At 37.2% G+C, this 22899-nt stretch overlaps 1 protein-coding gene across 5 annotated transcripts in view; it reads left to right on the top strand.

Moving 5' to 3' along the window:
• ST18 (ST18 C2H2C-type zinc finger transcription factor) overlaps positions 1-22899 on the top strand; it is a 168897-nt gene that overhangs the window by 106382 nt on the left and 39616 nt on the right. For all 5 annotated transcript variants that reach the window (XM_048286727.1, XM_048286728.1, XM_048286726.1 and 2 more), the window contains 4 exons: positions 11697-11887; positions 16157-16951; positions 19686-19820; positions 21511-21601. In XM_048286727.1, the coding sequence (XP_048142684.1) occupies positions 11697-11887; positions 16157-16951; positions 19686-19820; positions 21511-21601 (1212 nt within the window). The remainder of the gene's footprint in view (positions 1-11696; positions 11888-16156; positions 16952-19685; positions 19821-21510; positions 21602-22899) is intronic.

The following is a 22899-nucleotide window of genomic DNA, read 5'->3' as shown; positions in this document are numbered from 1 at the left end:
GTATTCCCTAACTTTACCAGTAATGTTTTAAGAGGTACATCAATATACTGTTGTATACAAGCATATGACAACATACTAAAAGCATTTAAGTAACTGAAGTAGCTATTCCTTATTCTACATTGCTGAATATTTTGCTGGTTTCCTTTAAGAACTACTAAATTGCATGTATGCAATTACAATTGAATTCTGTTTCAGACGGTAGTAGAATGAAGGTAGAGAGTTTGGTAGATAGAAGATAATTTGGCTCCTCGGGAAAAGTTCATGGCATGAAAGAAAAGCACTGTGCATGCCTAGCTGCATTTAAGAAGGAATGATTGGCAACTCTTTTTCTGAACTTCATAAACTAAGCATATTTTTAAGGAGTAGTATGGCAGATGACTGGAGAAAGAGGTGAAAGTGATACTTAGATGATGGAAGAAGTGAGCACATGAAGCAAAATCACACAAAAAGACACCAAGGTGTTCCTCAGTAAGAATTGAGATTATGGTTGATTTGCGTAGCTATCACCTTCACAGTACTGTTATCCCATAGCACTGCTTAGAAATGAGACAGAGACAGAGAAAGCTGTTTGTTCCTGGCCTGCATCTGGAAAAACTGTCAGGTTTGTCCTTTGGGCTTGGCTTCTGTTTCCACAGGAGCTGGTCAGAGACTGATTTTCTGGAAACTGCTGTGGAAAAGCACATTTGACATAATCCTGAATAAGCACATTTGGAACAGAAACTGAGGTGGACTCTTGCATTTCCTGGTGTCTCATCTATCTCCCACTGGCAGAGAGTGTGGGACCCTCGCAGTCCTTAATGCGCTTTGCTGAAACAAATTGTATCTCTGAATTCAACAGACTTAGTAGTAAATGCTAAATGAAGATGGTCAATAGTTACAGCTACTGCCAGACACGTCTGAGCTTCAAAAAAAGCCCTCCTTTGCAATTGAAGATTGGATGTTGACAGTATACACTTCCAGCTCTCCTCCCCAGTGCTCTCCATGATGGTAACTGGCTGGGGCAGAGCTTTGCCACCTTGGCATTTAAATATTTGTCCATGACATATTGGATTAAACATTTCACCTGAGTCAAAGACCTGGATTATGCTGTTTCTATTGATAACTGATCTTCAATTCAACAGTGGGCATTAATCTTAAGAGTAGCGATTCCCAAGATCTGTTAAAAGAATAAGTTAAGGGTATGTACTGCTTGCTCCTCAGCTTGGAAGAGGAACTTCCTCCCTGCCCTAGCCATCGTAGAAATTGAAATGGTTATGGGGCGCTGAAAATATTAACCTCTGTCTCTTACTCCATGATTTCTGGTACAAGCAAGTCTGTGATATTATTATGAATCACGCTTTCTTAAATGCCCATTAAATCTTGTTCATTTACTATTCTTTTCTGACAACATTGTTAGGTTCTTAAGGAACTTTATCTGGTGTGCTAGACCTTACTCTCCTCAAAGAATCTGTTGAAATCTATGTTTTACACTAAGGAAAAATGGTTTTGTAGTTGATGTTTGATAGCAAACACTGAACAATGAAACATAAAGAAACACTGAACAATCACTATGTGGTGCCATTTGCTGTAAGGCAAAGGTAAGTATATAGTCACAGTATATTGTCAGAGTCCTAATAGTGACAAAGAATAGCGTTGGAACTCTCCTACCCTTATTATTAAATCCTGTATGTCAACTATTCTCATAACTAAAAAAACCAAGCATTAATGAAAATTGTAATGGCAATCAAGTTTATAGTCTGTCATGTCTATGTTCCTCCCTTGTTTCCTCCTTCATCTCCCAGTCCCCCTCTAATTAGCCATCAAACTGTGAAATCTACAGTGCTGTCATTCCTCCTCTCCCTTCACTCTGCCTCTCCATCTCACTTCATTTCGTCCTTTCCTTTCACTAGAGTTTGGATGAGTTCATGGACCTCATCAACCTTTTGATTTTTTTACAGTACCAGGTGCTTCCATAGTTCAGAACCAAGTTGTTCTTTCAATACTGTTAAGCCAGTAACCAAGACAACTGTAAACAACAAACAAACAGAAAGAAATTCAAAATTCAAACATTTTCCGCTTCAAGTTTTCTCACAGAATTCATGTGAGCGGGTTGAGCCTTGCATAAAATGTTTGGAACTTGTGTATAGAGAAGATCAGATAATTTTTTTACTTTTATTAAAATGTCACTCTTTGAGTCCAAGGTAATAAGATAATAAGAACCTCCACTCAGTTTCAATAAATGATAACATGGTTCTGAGTGACCACAAGTAATGACTTTTAACATTTTGCAGGGTAACCTTGGGGTTTACAGATCCTTGACTTAAATATTCAGAGAACTGTTCTGAATAACCACTAAGATGGTTGAAAGAAGAACTGTATCTCATAATTCTTTTGAGACAACTGTGGTTGGAGATGTTTATTATGATTAATAATTTGCTTAATTCCTGTACATGCTCAGACCTTTTGATCTATGTACTGTGACCTCTACCTTCTCTTCCTGTATTTATTTAGAACTTTTAGAGACTGTGTTTCATGTTCAGATTTCTATTTTAGCTTGCTTTAGTAGATGCTTTATGTGCATTTGCTTTATAGGTGACTTTTATAGCTCTGTTTAACAACAACTACATTAGATATATTTCTAGCATATTATAGGGCTCTTTTGATGTATACTATGTTCATTTATAGCCAAAAGCCACAGTCTCAGTCTCTTTTCTCTTCGTTATTATATTTGATTGTGGTTTTACAATTTTTTTACTTAAAGCCTCCATTTACTATTAAAAAGGGTAATTATAATTTAGTTTCAATGTATGTTTTTCTGTAAGAGTTTTTTATAATATATGTCAAATCCACATCACTTTGCTGCAGCTGCTAGATAGATATAGCTATTTTCAGTTTTTTTCTACCTGAGAGCTGGTTGTATCTTAGAATACTCCCTGCCTTGAACTAAAATTTTTATGTTATTTAATATATTACATGAGTCGCTGTCTTCCCCATCACAACTTCTGTGCTTATCAGCACATAATAAATGTTATCCTCCCAAACCTGCACAGAAATTTAGGGTTGCATATGCCTTCGTGCCTTCTGCTGCCTGACAGAATGCATCAGAACATTACAGCCCCAAATGTTTGTTTCCTCTTATGGCAGATCTTTTCCCTGTTGATGACCGCAAGCCATATAGTGATGGAAACGCCAACCCGTAACTTCTGCCTCATATATATCAATCATGAGCTAAATATTATGGCTAGCTGAATTGCTGCCTCTGACTGATGTCAAGGGTGGATTCAGCCAAGCAAAAGTGAGCAGAAACAGACTGTGTACAGCCTGGAGATAGCAAGGAAAAGGGAAGAATGCAGCCATGGGACCTCCTGCTACATTAAAGGGAGGTACTGGCTCCTGACAATGAGTTGCTTACAGCCTGTTGGCAAAAAACCCACAAAGTTTATCTTATCTTCTTTACATCTTCTTTAACCAGAGTGTAGTTACCAATATGCTTTTTATTTAAACACTTACTGGTGCTAGCAGACTGGCCACTCATGTGCAAGGCTTTCTGGAGTCAAAGGTTTTGTGGATGATCTGTAGATTTGCCTTGAAAACTTAATCCATTCTAAGCCAAATTCTTGGCCTGGGTCCCACTGGAATTTATTGACCTACTGAACCTGGACAGATTGAGTGAGTAAACAAAAAAGAGGCTAGGGAGGCTGGATTTGGCCCAGATCTTGGCCATTCATTCATATTACTGAGTTTAAGAACTTCTTGAGCTCCACAGAATAAAAGATAAGTTTTCTCTAAACTGGCTTTTACTAAAAATAACTTACCTGTTAGAAAAGGGACCGACCATACAGCTTTAACCATGTAGAGTTCTTGATTTATGAGTTATGGAATGACTCTCTGAAGAAGTCATTAATTTCATTGACATAGCATTTCAATTTGAGGGTTTGTATGTAATAATTTTAATATTATCTGAATATCCTTATGATCCAACAAGCTCGTTAACTGAAAACAAGAAAGTCAGAGAAGTTAAATCTCTGTTGTCCTCTTCTGAGTTGCCTTTGCTTTGTGGAGAATCCTGACAAAATAATAAAACAGAGTTTAATAAAAAATAAAAATATATTTTAAAAGAAAAATAAAAAGCCATTTCATGAGCTTATTGCAGCCCAAAATTGTTGTCCACAGAGGCATGAGCTTGAGGCATGTGTAAATTTAACCATAACTGCATGTCTTTTCCTATGTTACTGCTGACTTACCATTGCCTCACTCTTTTTACGTGCTTCTTTGCATTTGCTCAATCATTTCACAGTCCAGTTGTTCTTTTTGGTCAGGTGGCCTGTAACATTCAGTTTACTGCTTGAAACACCTCCAAGCTCAGTACCTAATGACTCAACACCATTACCCATTTCTCCCCAGCCTCTTCTTATGGGGTCTAATAAATCCTCTTTTACCAACAAGGTACATGACAGTTCCTTTGCTTTTCTTATATGTCTTTTTCAAATAAAATATATATTTTAATATCTTGCTCCAGCCAGCCAGCTTTCAGTTATGATACCATATTTTCTCCACATTATTGTCTGTACAGTTCTGTTCCTTTTTTTCCTGGCTAACCCTTCCAATTGTGTATATAGAAGACATTTAATACCCCCAAGTTACTGATCTTGTTTTGCTCTGTATTAGTGTTCATAAATATAAATTTCCCTTTTATCTTTTTCCCATCTATATCTCATGTCCATTCCTTTCATCTTGGTCCAGCCCTGGACTGAACTTCTCACAACTCTGGCATTTTAGAAAAAAGAGCATTGCACATGTATGGCAATAAACTTCTGTAGATGTAGAAGGTCCTACAGATAGGTAGAGTGGTTGCTACAGGACACAGGAACAGCCTCTGTTCCTTTCACAGATACAATTTGTAAGCCAAGTGTGTGTGAGTTACAAAGAGATGACATGACTATTTTAGTGCTGTGTGTGCTGTTTAAAAATGAGAATCAGTCATATTTTCTTTAATTATCATTGGAGTAAGTCCTCCAAGTCCTAAGCTTCATTGCAACCAATTCTCTCTGTCCAAATGAAGAGCAAATTTTTCCAACACATTTTATTGGTTTATATTCTTACCATTTTAATGCTCTAAAATGTTGATGGAAGAAAATTCTTTTTACCTGATGAATTCTTTCACAAATGTATTTTTGAGGAATTTCCAGCTGGAATTGTTTTCCAGATTTTTTTCATCTCCCAGTCTGAATGTAAAATACAACACCCTTAGTCATGGAGTCCAAATGTTATAAATTATCTAAAATAATCCTATAGCTTGGTTAATTCTATAAAATAGAAGAAACCATTAATGCCAGTAACTGGCTCCAGATGAGCAATTAGGGCAAATACATTTTAACTTCTTGTCAGTAATGAGAACTCAGTGGTCCTTTCCAGGACTAGCATTCAACATTTCATCTGTAAAATCTCATATCAGAGTTAATAAATGTCCTTCTTTAATATTTTCACATAAAGCCATAATTTTTTATTTGCATATTTCAAAAATTGTAAAAATTATTTAAAATAGCTAGAAAGAAAACTCTTGTTTTCTGATTTAACTTGGTCTTAGACTGCTAATGAATTTTAGCCCAACCTTGAAGGCAATTTTCTCAGCAGCCAGTCACAGTGTTACCTCTTGAAGTTCTTCAGGTAGTGTTACTACCTGTACCTCACAAATCAAACAGTTGTTTCTGGGCATGTGCAATTTTCCATCACCTGACAGTTCACAAATCTTACTTTTACTTATTTTAAGTAGGTAGAATGGTGATTTCTTTTATCTCTTGCTCCAGCATGTTCCAGTATTCAGGGATAAATTCATGGACGTACAAAACCTCTGTAAGCACAATTTCATATCCTGTTGAGTACAAAGCTGTTTGGAATTGGAAAATTCATTTCAGGATGGAACATCAGAATACAGTGCCATAGAAATCCTAACATAATGAATTAACATGTTTATTAATCCATACAGCAGACAAAATAGGAGGTATTGAAAAACAGATCCTTCTGAGATTGAGAGTTGAAGGGTACACAAATGGGTTGAAGTCATTACAGCCATTTCTTTAACTGACATTCTCACTAATGAAAAGCACCTCATCAAGTATCTTTCTTAAAAATTATAAAAGGCATGGGTCAAGAAATCCTTATTTATTACACAAGTAGTTCTTTATGTGCTGTGAGAGAATTTGCTTCGTTTTGAATCCAGCAAGTATATGGATTTTAGAGTGGAACAGAGGAAGCAGAATTACTGTTTGGCTGTCATTTTTTCCAACTGTATATAAGCCTCGTAAATTTTGTATTCTAGTACCCATTTTTGCTTTCTTTCTTTTAGAAAAAATTCAAGTATACATATATATAATATGATATATATTTATATATAAATATATATATATCTTTATATATAAATATAATATATACATATGTATAATCGGTGACTAATCTATGTGGCCTAAAGTCACTTCTATTGCATTTTCTGAATCTAGGAGTTGGTTTTGCATATAGTTAGATTTTGTGAACACGTTCATGTTCAGTAAGTGATTTCATGGCATTGAAAACACCACCCTAGACCCTGGCTGTGAAAAAATTCTTGCAGACCTGACTGATGCTGTGGATTTTCAGCCTTTCTGTGGAGACTCCAACTTCTTGAGACTGTAAAAGCCATCTTTCTGTTTGTTATCCCTTTTAGAGCAACCTGAGCTGACAATGCTATCACTCTCACTGAGCTACAAAATTTACATACACTCTTTACAAACAATGAGAGTTAATTAAGAAAGTGGAACATAAATCTGTTTTAACCTGATGAAAAACCACTGAGTCATAGTAACACTCCACCTTCCTTCCCAACCTCTGCTGTCCATCTGAAGTTACTGTAACTAGCAACACCCATTTTGGTTTTCAGTTGCAGCGATGAGACTACCAGCACTCTTTTTTGAACTCTGACATTCCATCTCCTTTCATGAACCTCTGGCATTCATGGTTGATGTAAATTATATCAGCAATGGAATCTGAACTGGTGTGTGATCCATCCTAGGAGCAGATCATCCCCTTTCTGTGTCTAGTGCTAGTAAATTCTCCTGATCATCACCTGTTTGTGAGGAACTCAAAATTCTACTGTGATTCTAGGTGATCAGATTTTTTTCACAGCTGTAGCCTAAACCCTAGGGAGCCATTGTGCTAGAGAATTACACAGAATCCAGCTCATCTATGGTTAAAGAACAAACTGATATAAAAGAGAGACTAAGATGGAGAGATGTTCAAAATTTATCTTCTCCTTAGATAACTTTTGATTCTCAAAATTCTTAGAAAAAAGCCCAACTATGACAAGCACTTCTATGTTACTGCTTCATCTTTGAGTGGTAAGTGTCCCTGAATTTTCAAATACCAACTCTTACCTCCTGTAATGAAAATGTAGTATTTGACTACATTGTCTTAGGGCATCTGAAAGTTTGGGGAAAAAAATCCTGATGAAGGTCTAAAGCATCTGGCAATATCTTTAACCAAAATATGATTAAGGAGTAGTCAGACTGATTTTCTCCTTGTAAATACTAGTGTGAAGTTAAATGTTTTTGCACATCAGAAATGCTTTTGCACATCAAAAGATGATGTCTCCTTTAATTGTAATTCAATAGTTCGGCAAAGAGTCAAAATCCAATTCATTTTAATGATTTAAAAAAATTTCTCCACAACTAAAATGGTTCACTAAGTTTTCTTGCACAAACTCACATAAGGTGTAGGATCCTTACATAGCAGTAGAAAAGAAATGCAAGTGCCTTGATATTCAAAGGCACTTATTTTCTCTCTAAAATCTAAGAAGTGTACATGAGATGTGGTGTGTTCTGCTCTCATTATTTTACATGGCATCCATTACAGGCATTATTAAACACCAGTTTTCAGACTGAATGCACCCCTAGTTTTACCCACTATGGCAATTCTTTGCTCTGTTTTCATGCTTTGCCAATCTGCAGGCTCCTGTGAATAAGCAAAAATCCCCAGAGGTCTAGAAGTCTTGCCAGCAGATTAACTACAACAAATCCTTGCTGGCTACAAAGTGGTTAAAGGTTGGGTTGAAGGCTTGACAAACACATCACTTAGATGAACAAATTATAAAAAAAAAAAAAAAGCAAAACAACAAACCAAACCAAACCAAAAAAACCAAAACCCCCCAAAACAAAAGCATGACCATTTTTTAAGAAAAGCTTTATGTGTTTGGGACTGCTTAAAACCTATTTCTTTCTTCTGAGACATTGCTTTGTGGTGAGGGTCCAATGCAAAGTACTGCCTGTATATTACCAGTGTCTGCAAGACATGATCTGAAAAGAAATAAAGGAAAGAAAAAGACCCATTAAATTCCCCAAAAATGTATTTAGGTATAAAATATCTATGAAAGATTTCTCTTGGTTTTTTTTTCAGTATATGCAGCCAGGTCCTAAGTGTCTTAGATTTTCACCTCTTGACTCACACTATGATAATTGACTCAAGACTGCTTTTGGTAATTGAATCATTAACTAAAAAAAAATATATAATAAAAACTTTGCTCATTTTAGATAGTACAGACATGATTTGTTATCCATAAAATTAAGCACAGTTAAATTGGGAAAAAAAAAACCCCAATTGTGTATTGGCTTTGGGCTCAAAACAAAAAGAGCTTCTCCAGTTTTATGAGCCTCAGATTACCAAATAACCTTGACAGCTGAATCAGTGTTCCATGACAACAAGCAGGCCATTGATAAATAGCAACAAAACTATTAGATGTTGAATTTAAGAGATGAGTAATAGAGAAGCTAAATTATAGGTTTACCACTTGACAAAGTACAGCTTGACAAATCTGTGATAACCTGCATGTGTGTCTGTGTATGAATGTGCACAAGGAAAAGAGAGAAATAGAAACTTTTAAAGACAAAGCTGAAATCGGCATGACATGAATGTTATAAAGGCATAAACATATTATTTTCATAGTACTAAAATTCCTGTTTTCCATCATCAGATCCTTAAAAAATCATGTGTAAGTACTTTAAAAAGCTGCCACTTGTGAATTTTTTTCTGGTTTTATTTAAATATTTCATTTTAAGCACTGTAAGGTAGAAAAGGCAAGGAATTTCTGATATGTGATAGAAATTTAAACTGGTTCCTTCAAACTAATAGATTCTAATTTAAGCTCAAACCCAGCAGTTTAAAGGGCCACCAGCGAAAGCAAGAGCTGAAAATCTCTTCCTGGTGTTTGAACTTCCTAGGAAATAAGTGACAACTATGTTTGTCAACGTTCTGTAATCACAATGGTGTCAGAAATGATTTTACTAGAAGTTGAATCTCATATATTCACTTCTTTTAAAACGATGGGACCTTTAGAGGAAACCTGGTCTTGATCACAGTCTGCTGACATCTGGGTTTGATTCTCTTTTCCAGTTGTGGTGAAAAACCCAATATGTTGAATAAGTGTTATTCCAGTCCACAGTGTGGGACCTGTAACATTATGTTGCTAGAAAAAGATTGTACTCAGTGAGCAAGAATACAGTAATGAATTTACCAGATTACCAAGTTTTCCTTTAACTTGAGGTTAGTCAAATCTCAGGAACAGTCAGACAATTATAGGATTAAGGCTGAAGAACTAGATGAAATTCTGTGACCTGTGTTGCACAGGAGGGCATATTAGATTATCCAATTGGATCTTCTGTTCCAAAAAATCTATTAATTATTCTGGCGTAAAAAACAGCTGTAGTTTTGTTAAAGGGGAATTAAACACTGGAAATTCATCATATCCTAAACATTTTCACAGTATTAACTGGAGGGTAACTTGACAAATAAAAGAAATATCAGAAAAACAAACCTAGTGAAGGTTTTGGTTGATAAAAACAATAGTGTATGAAGAGATTTCAAAGTTTTGTCATTTATTTAATTTTCCTGGAACAACATCACTAGTATGAAATGCCACCCACAAATATGAACTAAATAACTGTATTTTCTTAGAAACAAATGATGCATATTTTTTGACACTACATCCATCTCTGGTATCTGTTATATGGGCATTATTTCCAGTGGTACACAGATACTACTGTGATTCTGACCTTTATTATGATATTCATGTTATCCTCCATTCATAAACAGAGAAATAACACAGAAGCCATATTTTATTCAACTACAGCATGTGCTTACCATCCCATATTCCTAGATTCTAGATGCCCATAGCATTTTAGCCTTCTGATGATCAAGAATATCCAATGTTTGAGATGTATATGATGGAATTTTAACATTCCCCCTAAAATGCAGATTGCTGTATTTCCATGTCCTTTATGTTTGCAAAGAGGGATTGCCAAAAAGGTGCTTAGCCAAAAACATTTTTGTTTTTTTTTTTAAACAAAAAGCTCAAGTTAGTCATATGCTTTCATCCAAAACAATCAGAACCTGAGCCAATTTAGTGCACATAAGATACCTTGGAAGGATTAATTTATGCTGTTGAGCTTGTAATATGTGTAACCAATAAGAGTTCTCGTCATACATGGCTTTTTTTTTTTTTGCAAATCTTGAAGCTAAGTCAGTGAGCCAAATGCAAAATCCAACACCTAAGGGCATCGTGTAGATTTGTAATGCTCCCTGGGGGTACCTAAGGTTGAGAAACCATTGAGTGGATTACACAGATCCATATATGTAGTTTTTTTCATCTCTGACAGATATAATATGAGCACTATTATTCATACTACAAAAATTTCTTAGTATACTGTGTGTGAGAAGAGAATAAAATCATGTCAAATCACTTACACGAAAAATTATTAAGAAAAGAGGGTTGAAGGTTCCAGCCTCTTTAGGGATGTGTCTTATGTTGCAACACCTACATGACATACAGATTCCTGTGGTGACAAAGGCTTGGCTAAATAATTGGAGAACCAAAAGACTATTCACATGAACATATGGATCTATTAGGAGCTAAAAGAAGTATATTAAACCTCCTAAAGATCTTCCTCTCTAAAATCCTGCCATTCCCACTCCTGTCAGTCATCTGACAGTTAGACATCTGAACTGGGTAAGACCTTTCCCAGGGATCAGCTCCCTCTTTTATCACATAAATATAGTTTTAAGTGACATGAATAGCTCTTTGCAGAAGCCTTTTTCATACTCTGAACAAAGACCTGAGTAGAGCTTAAACCAGGTCTTTATGGCTGGAGTAAATTAAATGAAACCAGTGGTCAGGATTAGTATTGAAAGAGGGACCCGTGTTGCAAAAAGTTATCAACGTACAGTGTGTTCTCACAGGTTTTATGCTGTTGAACTCAAGGTGTCTAATTGGATATTCATACTGATGTAAAGGTAATGGACCAAAGGCTCAGAATTTTGTAATTCAACTGATGGTATAATTTTCTCTTTAGTTGTTTTTCTGGATTGTCAACACAGGCTACAATTTTGTTCATCCTTTCCTTAACTCCACTTAAGGCTGTTGGGTTATGGTTTTGTCTTACTCCTCATCCCCTTTCCCCAAAAAGATTTTGGCAGCAGTGAAAAGAAACAGGATTTGCCTGTGGCCTGGACTTTCAGTACCTGGGCTAAAGCTAAATATCTCTAGACACAATTTGCTGAAACTGCAAGTGATTTAATATTTTTTCAGTCCTCACTTTTATACTTAGAATTAAACTATAGGGTGGTGCTATTTTTAAAACAACTTGCCCCTCACTTCTCCCATGTTTTTCTCTGTCCCTGGCAACTGATCGTTGCAGTGCCTACAAATGCTCCATGGCTAAGAAGAGAAAAGCCGAAGATCAGATATCAGGCATTCCTGTCAACAAAAGGAAGTCCCTGTTAATGAAACCCCGCCACTACAGCCCCAGCTTGGAATGCAAAGAGGAACATGAAGACAGGACGGAGTTACAGGAAGATATCAGTGTCCTCGAAAGCAGCTCAACTCCAGGTAATTGCTTGAACTCCATTTGAACTTGAATTCCACAGGAAGGGAGATAAGAGACAGTATTTTGACACAGGATACAAGACACGTTTGACTTCTAAGAGAGTTGGAATGGTGCCTTTCTGTCCAGTTTTAACCATCATACTTCCATTTATTTTGTACAATAACTTCTCCTGAGGTCTAGTAAGTGCTTTGTAGGTCACACAGAGACAACTACTGCACCAGGTCAGATATGGAGAAGCATCTGCTTCTCCACTACCTCTGTCAAAGAACAAGGTTAAGCCCACCACTGACAAGAAAACATTTATGAAGAGCAGATTTTCACTGGAATATATAGAGCTCTTAGGAGGAAAAAAAAATGCTTAGCAAAACATTGTTGACTTGAACATTTAGCAAAGCAATTTCATGCGTATGACTGCTGTGTGTGTTCTGTTTAACACGATTATTAGACTCAGCACTTTTATACTTGTTATTCCAACACTGCTAAGCCAAACATATCCAACAATTTATGGCAGCTTCTACAATGTGTGTACTGGAAAATATGGATGAGGATGGGGGCACAGAAAGATATAGCTATAGCATGTATTGATTACTCTTCCTAATATATTTTTATATGTATTCAAGTGGAACAAAAAGTCTCAAACCAAATTGTTTTTCACATATTTGTTTAAGAAGTCCTGCCAAGATAGTTAATCAGACAAGTGAGGAGATATCAGTCGAAAATATCAGGAAGACGTTAGGAGTCACCTGTACATAGCAATCTTAAAATAAAAGGAATGTGATCTGGGATTGGGAAATTAGTAATCACAGATAATATGTAAGCAGAATGAACTTAAATGTCACTCAGTTGCTGGTTGCTATGGAATTAAAAGATAATTTATTTTCCACTTAGTTTCTTCTTATCAAATGTTTTTGAAGGACAGGGTGGTAGATAATCTCACCTAGGGTCCCTTTACCACAAAAGACTGGACCAGATGGTCTTTCAAGGACCCTTCCAGCATAGGCTGTCCTGTGATTTTATAATGAACTGAGATTAGTAATTCATGTATTTATCCAGTCTAAATTGAACTCCCTCAAAACAAAACAAACCCCCCAAATTTTATACATATGATTACTATAGAGCACACAGAAGAGGAAGCAGAATGTCTTTCAGATTAAAGAGTCAAATCCTGATTCTACCAAAATCAGTGGCATTTCTTTAACAGCAGTTTTCAGTCAGCTGTCGCTTGCAAATCTTCTAAGAGCAGATTTTTCCAAAGGTCTGCATCCCATTGCTGTGAAAGCCTAGAAGGTAGATCCATCTTCAAACAGAACATTAATTAACAAGGTGATACAAAATGTCTCTGTGTTTTTGGGTGATATTGTTAAGAAAAATTCATCAAGAAGAAAGTCCCATGGCTCTCAGTGCCTCTTGAGGCTGCAGGGAGTATTTCTATCTCCTAACACCAGAAGGGAATTTGTTGGAGTAAGAGCTCCTGTATGGTTGTTGTCTTGGGGATTTGTTATTGTTTGTTTGGAATTTCTTTTTTTTAGATATTTGGATTTTAGCTAAATTTTTTGTGTTGACTCAGCCTGGTTCCTGACCATCCAGAGTTGCCCTCAGGAACGTCTTTTTCTTCCCCTTTTTCTGTCCTCTGCACATCTTGAAGAACTCTATGAAGGGAAGATACTATGATGGGTGTAAAGGTAGATTCTGTGCCATATACAGACAAACCTAAGTTGTTTAACTGGTTCCTTTTTAAAAAAAGGACAAGTGGTGGGCCAGATCTTTTGATGAAAAAGTGGGGAAACCATGCCCTTCAGTCAAAACAAAAAATCCCACGTGATTTTGAAAAGATTTATCTGATACCAGTATGATATCTTCCAACCTGCTTGTGTCAGTGATAATAAAACCTACATATTTTGCATTAATTTTACCAGCTACAGAACAAATTTCAGCAAAAGCATACAGTTGTTCTGGCTTTGTAGGTTTACTTGTGATTTCTTAGAGTAATATTGCTCACTTTATTATGTTCTCATGATTCTTGTCAGTTGAGCAGTTAATGATTCAGTTCATGGACTGATGCAACTGTAAACTAAGCTGAGTTTTGATTATTTCAAAAGTAAATTTACAGCCTGTAGAAGTAAAAAGCAAAGCTGGGACAGCTGGACCATTAATACTGATTCGACAACAAATTTTTAAACATTGCTTTTAGAAATTGTTGATTATTTAAGGAACAAAAATTTTTTAATCATGAATTTATATTATTTTTCATCTTTCACACAGAAAAATAACTGAAAAGACGTTTTACCATTGTAACATTTTGCCTGGTTTGCTTTCTTTTGATGAGCGGGAGATTTCTTTTAAACTAGATCTTGTTACTTTTTGAAATGACCCACTGATGGGATTCTGTTATTTTCCAAATGGCAGAAGAGCAAACAATGAAAACCCATTTGACTAAAGTTGGTTATAGAGCCAAATCATCATTCTTACTTGCTGAGATGTGAAAAGATGGCAGACTTTATTCAGATTACTGCAATGTGTGTGGTACTAGACCAGCTGCTAAAAAGTTACACGAAGGTTTACAGACACTTCTTTAAATACAACTTTATGCACACAGTGCACAAGGCCACCTCTCCCTGTATGAGTCCAATTTTCTGAAGAAGAATAAGAATTAATCAATATTTTCTTTTAACATATAACAAACAGTTGAACCAAACAATTATGTAAACTGGAAATGACCCAAAATGCTAACAGTTTGGCAGCAGTAAAGTGAAATGCATTGTGGTGCACATGTGCATTTTTGTCCCCCTTTTCCCCTCCACAATAATCTGCACTTAATAGGAATATTTTAAACTATGTAGCTAAGCAACAGAGGTAATTGTTGCTTTCTAGAGCTTTTGTTAGGCACTCTAACACAGCCCAAATATGCATAATTAGGTATAATGTCTATAAATCATTATTGTACACATGTGGGTAGTTAAGTGGATTGAGAGAATAGTTCAATGAATTGGACATATTCACTGAAAATGCTTTTTATTTGTTTTCTGTAGTTCATAATACTTTAAAATTATCATAACCCTTTACACTTTCTCTTAATAGCTCGCTGTGTTATTGAGAGAAACTTCATTTGCATTTTAGGCTATGCTTAATTTATTATTTAAACCTGGAGTTCTTCTGATTCAGGAAAGGAAAGACACATCTTATGAAATAGTCTGTGCTTGTTTATTCATCCTCCTTTCTAGGAAGTAAAATGTTAAATTTTTCAGTTTATGTTGAATAGATCCCAACAAAAGAATGTACCCTATAATCAGCATTATTGAAGGGGCTAGTGTTGTGACTAAATTCTTCCCTTCATCCAAAAATGCTTTTAGTTACTATGGCAATATTTACTTGATCCTGGCAAAACCAGTGTTGATTTTAGAGAGATAATTACCAGAAAGGAAGATGATGGAGATGTATTTTTGAGTGTCCTTGTCAGAGGAAATGTTTATAAAAAATTAAATGAGATACAAAAGGCATATTGTCTTCCACACTGACAACCTCTCCTACATGCAGCCTTTATTACCTGCTGGCTGCTGCTTTTCTTCTGAAGAAAGATGTTTATAAAGACAGGATGCACTTTAGTGGTGTCTTTAACAAGTCCTTTATGAGTCGGTACATAACAACCATTTCTGTTTGCCTGTGCGTGACCTGATTTATCACTTAATGTGGCAATTTCAGTGGTGACCAGGAGCTTGCCCTTTGTGAAGCATTGAGGATTTTTCCATCAAGGTCTTTCATGGGATCCAGGGTGACTAGGAAAGTAATTAGGGTTCATTTTGAGAAAATATTTGGGAATCTTAGATGAAATAAAAGTGAATATAGATCAGAGGAATTTTAAAATGTGTTTTTGTTCTTGTGTGTGTATATATATATATGTATATATACATATTATATAGATTATATGTATATATGTAGTATAGATGTATGGCACATTATATTTACATAAGTGTATATGACTGTGTGTGCATATGTGTGTGTGTTCTAAGATAATATATGTTTTCACTATCAGTGAGAAATGGGGATATAATTTTTTCTCATAGAGTGCTGGAACGATAACATAAAGTAGATATAATCTTAGAAGGGCTTTTCATCCTGCTATGAACAGTCATTTCAAACACATCCTTGGTGTGAATTCAATCATTTCAGAGTACCAGAGTACAGTAACTGGTAAGTAAATATCTTCATATCACTTCTACAAGACACAAAAATAGTTATTCATATGTATTTCTCTTACCTTTTTTCTCATACAGAGGAGAGTACTCCAAAATCATCTGAGGAAATCCCTCATTTGGGTGGGCAAGAGAATTCCAGTCAAAGAAAAGACAACTACTCCAGCTATCAAGATGCCATGGCCAAATCTTTGATGAACGTAGGAAAAGTAGCAAAAGATGCACCCAGTCAAAAAGTGGCAGAAAATCTAAATGATAGTGGCATTCAATCCTTAAAAACAGAAAGTGATGACACTGGTGAATGTTACCTGATTAACTCAGCTGAAGGAAAGGAAAAGACTGCTATTTCTGACCCAAAATACTGTTCATCTGAGGAAAATGAAAGTAACTCTGAAATTATGGACGAGTGGGATAGCTCTTCAAATTTCTCGGAAGAAACTAGTGTAAAGCCCCATGTAACTCAGAAGTATATTGCAGAGTGTAATCAGCCCAGCATCCTGGAAGTCCCAGAAATTAAGAAGGAAGAGGTCGAATATGGTCCTTGTGAAACAGTCTGTGACTCAGAAACAGAGCTGAGGGCACCCCAGGAGCCTCACCCCGATCCTTTCGAGAAGAGAATTCAGAATCTCTTCCCTGAAAGTGAAGAAGATGACAACGAGTGCCTGTCAGAAACCACAGATGTGTCAGTTGAGCTGGACAAAACAAAAGGGAACTTGAGTTTGCTAGAGCAAGCAATCGCTCTGCAGGCAGAGCAAGGGCATGTGTTTCACAGCACCTACAAGGAACTGGATAGGTTTCTTCTGGAGCATCTAGCAGGGGAAAGGAGACAAACCAAAGTTATTGACATTGGTGGGAGACAGATATTTAGCAGCAAACGTAAGGAAGTATTTTTGGCTCTTCTTGATGGCTTAAACATTTGTCCTGTGACTGATAGAGGATTCTGAGCTGGGTTTTATGGCAACAGTAAAGAATCTGGAATTTAGCTGGTAATTTGTTAATTATGTACCTTCACACTACTGCCTCACGTCTAACCAGGTTAAATGCTAGGTACTTGGCTTCCAGCCAAACTGCGATGTGAAATGATCAGTAATGGGTACTGAAAGGGCTGTGTAGCTGGCACTGACAGTTGCTCTCCTCCTTTTCCTCCTCTCTGCTTCCTCCTCTGTAGGGCGCTAATACAAACCTCCAAAATTTCAGCAGACAAAAGACAAGGCATTAAAACAGTGCTCAAGGTCAAGTTCAGGGCGAAAAATTGGCCTCTCCCAAGGATGCTATTCTTAATCCATGTGTTTTCTGAGGTCAGTCTACTTCACATGTCAACATTACGTTTTGCTACAGCCAGCACTTCCGAGCCAGGAAAGCACAAGCTCTTCTGCCTAATTCGCCATCAGCAGAAATACCAGTCAATTCCAAAATCTTTATTGTTCCTGATGGTTTATGGTATCCTACATACACGTAGGAACATCACTCAATTTTCAGCACTTAATCAGGCTTCTAGAAGTGGAGATTTAAGAAATTTGGGTTTGATTTATAAACTGGGCTGTCTTGTATGAAACTCTTCAATTGAGGATAATTATAGAACATCAAGAGATGTCATTTTTTAAGCACACTCCCTTCCGTAGTAAGTAACAATACATTCATCTGTCCTTTGACTTTTCCTTTTGGCTTTCCAAACATCCCGAGGTCACCCTAGCATTGATGCAATTTCTACTTTTGATAAATGATTTACTTTGGTATCTCTAATGTAACTTTAGAGTAGGCCTGTGGACATTGCAAATATTATAGTAATTTACTTATCTGAAGCATTTAGTGTGAAAGAGAACTGACAGGCATTTTTAGGAGTTGCAACTACAAAATATTTCCTGCAGTATTTGGGAAGAAAATGCATACATCTCATTTTTGTGTCTCAAGTAGTGTTTTCATTTGCATGTCTTAAGCTGTGCATGCAAGGTATTAATGTACCTTTTTATTGAACTACGTGAACATTTATTTGCTCAGACGACTTTGGCATATGCAGGAACTTTACAGATATCCTTTCCTACCCTGAGAGCTTCTGTGTTCACCAGGCTCACATTGGTGTCAATGTGACTTTCTCACAGCACACATAGGAAAGAGCACTGATGTAAGAATGGCAGAATCTGTCCCTTCCCTATTTACCTCATATTATAATTAGCTGTGGTTTCCAGGTGAGTTCAGAGGCAACACTCATGGAGAAACACACCAGGTTTTGTTCAGGTTGTATAAACACTGTAGTCAATGTTGTATTGGACACATAATTTTTCCACTTTATATAATTAACTGGGGTTTTTTTCTAAAAAATCTACTATCAAATCCATCAGCTCTTAATTTTCATTCTTGGATGCTAGATCAGAAAAAAATCTATTTAATGATAAACTTTTTCAATTACCAGAGGAAACACTAAATCATATTTCAGGGTCCCTCTTCATTTTCTGTTCACTATTGCAGCACTTTCCATTTGCAGTGATTCTAAAAAGCATGTGGTCTCCTGATGATTCTGAGTCTATTTTTTCCTCCCCTACTTATTTATTTTATTTTTTTAACCTAAAAACTTGCTAGAAGTTTAACCCTCAACTGTCTCTGGTGATTCTGTCCCTAAGAACGTCCTACCTCATAGTCCAGAAAAATGAGCTTGAAGGAGGCAGCTCCCTGTGCTGGCTGCAGCTGTTTCCTCCCTCAGCACCAAATGCTGTTGGCAGCCAATCACAGATGGAGCTAAAACCATCCTCAGCAATTTATGCGGCCACTTCCTCCAGATTTCTCACAAGAGAATTTCTGGACCAGAAATCATTCATTTCTCGCCCAGACTTTTGATCCTGCATTGGAAATCAAATAAAGGTTTTCTGACCAGTGTTTCTTACACAATTCTAGGTGCTTGAAACAGAAATTGGTAATGCACTGTGGCCATTACAGAGCGGTAGCTGTGGGGCTGGGCTGAGACCTTGCCTTTGAAAGGATATCGGCTGCTCCATGTTTTCAGTGTCTTTGTGGGCTGCTCCACAAAGCAGCATTGCCATGTGTACCAGAGGGAGCTGCTTGCCTTGCCTCTCAAATGTAAAGTGGCATGTATTCATTTTCCTAACAAAGAACCTACAGCCTAGAGATCTGTGATATTTAAGGAATGGCTTCTGGTTGAAATGCTTTTTGTTTGTTTGTTTATTTGTTTCACACCTCAGCTTTTATTTGGTTGTCCCAGTTTCCTGGAGTCTGACATTAACAGAGCAAAAGATTGTTTCTGCTTTTTTTATTTATTCCTTTATAGATCTTGCTGTTGGCTCATGCTGCCAGTTTTCTGGCTTATTGGATTGTGGCTTCTGTCCTGTTTGAGGGTCTGAATGGAATAAATGACACTGCAATCCTAAAGCGATATAGTTTAGCACATAAATGGCATATTGGGAGGGGGGAGATCATTGTTTAAAGGACACAGTGTGAAAACCTGAAGCAATGTTTCAGTTGCATACATCTCTGTTAAAACTTTGCACAGGAATTAAATCTGAAGTATAAAATAGAGAATATCAGGCTGCTAAGATCACTCAGCTGAGTGCAGACAGGGGCTAAACCCAAACAAAAGCCTTATCTGATTTCTCTGCAGATTCACCCAGGCCTGAAAAGAGAGAAACCAAATGCCCCATCCCAGGATGTGATGGCACAGGGCATGTGACTGGGCTGTACCCTCACCACCGCAGTCTCTCAGGCTGTCCACATAAAGTTAGAGTGCCACTAGAAAGTGAGTATCATCACTCTGCTGTCCAGAATAACAACTGGATCTGTCTCAGTATTGTGGGTAGTGTGTGCTTATGCTGGAGAAGAATCCCCTTTTTTCTGTGTGAGATTGCAGAATGAGACTGGGAAAGAAGCCATCACACCTTCTTTGCCCTCCAGCTCATAGTCACAGTCCTACTTCCCACACTTGTGCAGCTCAAGTGCTCCTCAGCAGCATCATTACAAACAGCAGCAGGCTCCTCAGGTAGCCTGGGAAGAACAAGATCAGACAACCTGTCCCCACACTGCCAGCAGACCTGCATGCTGTAGTCCCATGAATCTTCAAGACGTTGCTTGCTCACACCTTTGCTGAGGCACAGACATCAGCTGCTTGTTTTGGAGCCATGGCCTCATTTGCCGCAATCGCACATGGAGGCTGCTGGTATTGATTGCCAACAGCTGAGAGGCCTGGGCATGCTTATGCCGAGATGTTTCCAGTGTCCCCCTTGCTGCTGAGCTCAAAAAGGTTATTTCCATCAGTACATCCCAGTGCTGGTCCACAGCAGCTCCCTCTCTTGCGACAGTATCACACTAACCCTTTTAAGACCAGTCTAGCCTGAATTTCCCTGCTTATTTCTAACTGTGCTGCTCTGATTACTTTGGCTTTTTGTGTATGTAATCCTGCAACATGATGCAATGAACTGCTATATAATAAGCCAAAATTTAATGTGAAACTATCCGCTTAAACAACCTAGTTAGTCAGATTGTTCTTTGTGGTGGTATGCATAACAACAAATTAAAAGGATATTTGCACTTTACCAAAATCCTCTTCCTAACTGTAGCTATCCCTTTTTTTAAATCTGGTACTAAACTGTATTTATGGAAACATCTGCTGAATTAAGCAGGCTGCATTTGGAAGGCCTTAGCAACATTAACTTCCTAAAAAGTTAAAATTAACAAGTCCTTGTTAATTATCACACTTCCAATTAGATGTGCTCTGTCCTGATGGGGAAAAAAAAAAACCAGAGAATTTGGTTCCTTGCAGAACAAACCCGTGGACTGAACAGTCAGCTTTTGTGAAACACTGTGCCCCAAAGATGTATACTGTTTAACATGGACATACCTGTCAGTCTTAGCAAAGGTGATCCACATCCAAGGGCATAAGAAATGTACAGGCAAGAGGTGGTAATCACTACCAAGAGTGTAAGCTGCTGCTTGGAACCATGACCGATTGGCCCAAGGGAGTTTCAGCACAGCTCAAATGACCAGAAGGTGTAACAGTTCAAAGGGACATACTCAAAACATCTGACAAAATGTATAAACAGCCTTCCTGTACTTGAGAGCTTTCCCTCCCTGGGACAGACAAGGACTGCAGCTCCACAGAACATGGACTGTGTGGCCCAGGGCTCCTCTATCAACTACCTTTTCCAGTGTTAGTGATGTATAAAGGGCTTCATGATTTAACATCTTTGTTGACTTCCACTTATGTTCTCTTAAAGTCCCTAGAAACAATTTTGTACATGTGAGAAGCCACATCACAGTAATATAGAAATAAGCTGGTTTATGCTGGAGGCACCATGGTCACTGTGTTGACCTCTTCTTCTGTGATAAAAATGAGAAAGAATTAAGAATCGGAATTCAAAGGTTTATTTTTTTTAAGATGTGTGTTTTTAATTGATACACTTATTACCAACTTTTTTTTAATTTCTGTTTAGTTCTTGCCATGCATGAAAATGTTTTAAAGTGCCCCACCCCTGGATGCACTGGAAGAGGACATGTCAACAGCAATCGCAACACACACCGAAGGTAGATCAGAAAAATTCCTGTCCACTTAAAACCTTACATGTACTCGGGAGTAAATTGATAGGCACATCTTGGAATTAGATGCTATGTACTACACTGAAGAGTGTCTATGAACTGCAAGGGCAGCCTGTATTATTTATAACCAAATAATTGTGTTTAATTCTGTTATATAAAAAATGGCTGCTGGATTGAGGATGGCAAATTCCACTAGTATTTTCATAGATGAGATTTAAAGCTACAATTTCATCATGGTCCTCATATTGTAAAATCATCATGTACAAGGGGAAGGAATGAAAAAATGCATTATTATTGCTACCACTGGAAAACCCAGTGGAAACCAAAACCCATTCTTACTGCACCACTACATGTTAGTCCTTGACAGGAACTTCCAATCAAGGCACATTCCCTTTTAGCAAAACAGATAATTTTAAGTGGACTATTTTAAAATCTGTTTAAAAGCTCCACTTACTACCCTCAGGAATGCCATCTTCCTGCCTGGAACACTCCTGTCTGTTTAACTCGATGCCTGCAGGGAGAAAGTATAATTGAGAAAAGCCTTCCAGACAGGCAGCTGGGGAATCATAGCTGGACTGCAGGTGAGGCAGAGAGTCAACACACTCTGTCTCCAGCAAGGCATTGCTGTCAGCACAGCTCTTGTCAGTACTGCTTTCTGCTGGAAGCAGTATATTCCATCATAAAGCTTCTTGGGAAAGATAATGTCAATCTTACAAACAAACTTGGGACATAAGAATTTCAAAAACGACTTTCTTCGTTGATCTGAATATTTGTGAGATTTTGGGATTTTTTGTTTATTGCTTGATTTGTTATCACATGAGTGCACCAAAATTAAGGTTTATCATACTGTGTTTTAATAATAAAGATAGTAAGTCTTTATCAGACATATGACAGTCTTGTCTACAAGAATATATATGGCACAAGCAGATATTTTTTCTTTGTGTTTCCTGTTTTAAATCCCCAGTCATCTTTGAGGCACATTGGCTGTATCATGAGCAATCCATGAATAGGATAAGAAAACATGTTCTAATCTAATGAAACAAACAGGAAAATATAAGCTAGCACAACTTGAAATGACAGAATGTGTTCTTTGGTAACAGTCCCTCATATATCTCTGGGGGTTTTGTCCCAAATTCACTTCCCTTTAAATCAGCAGGAGGCTTATATGCATGGTTTGGCTGATAAAGTAAATGACATTTGTCAAAAAATTTACTAGTGACTTGCCAGACACAAAACATCAAAGCTAAACTGTGGAAAACTCCTACATGACTCAGTTTCCAGATATA

This window comes from Corvus hawaiiensis, chromosome 26 (assembly GCF_020740725.1).
Source record: "Corvus hawaiiensis isolate bCorHaw1 chromosome 26, bCorHaw1.pri.cur, whole genome shotgun sequence".
In the NCBI taxonomy this organism is placed as follows: Eukaryota; Metazoa; Chordata; class Aves; order Passeriformes; family Corvidae; genus Corvus; species Corvus hawaiiensis.
This window is presented reverse-complemented; position numbering and strand designations above follow the sequence as displayed.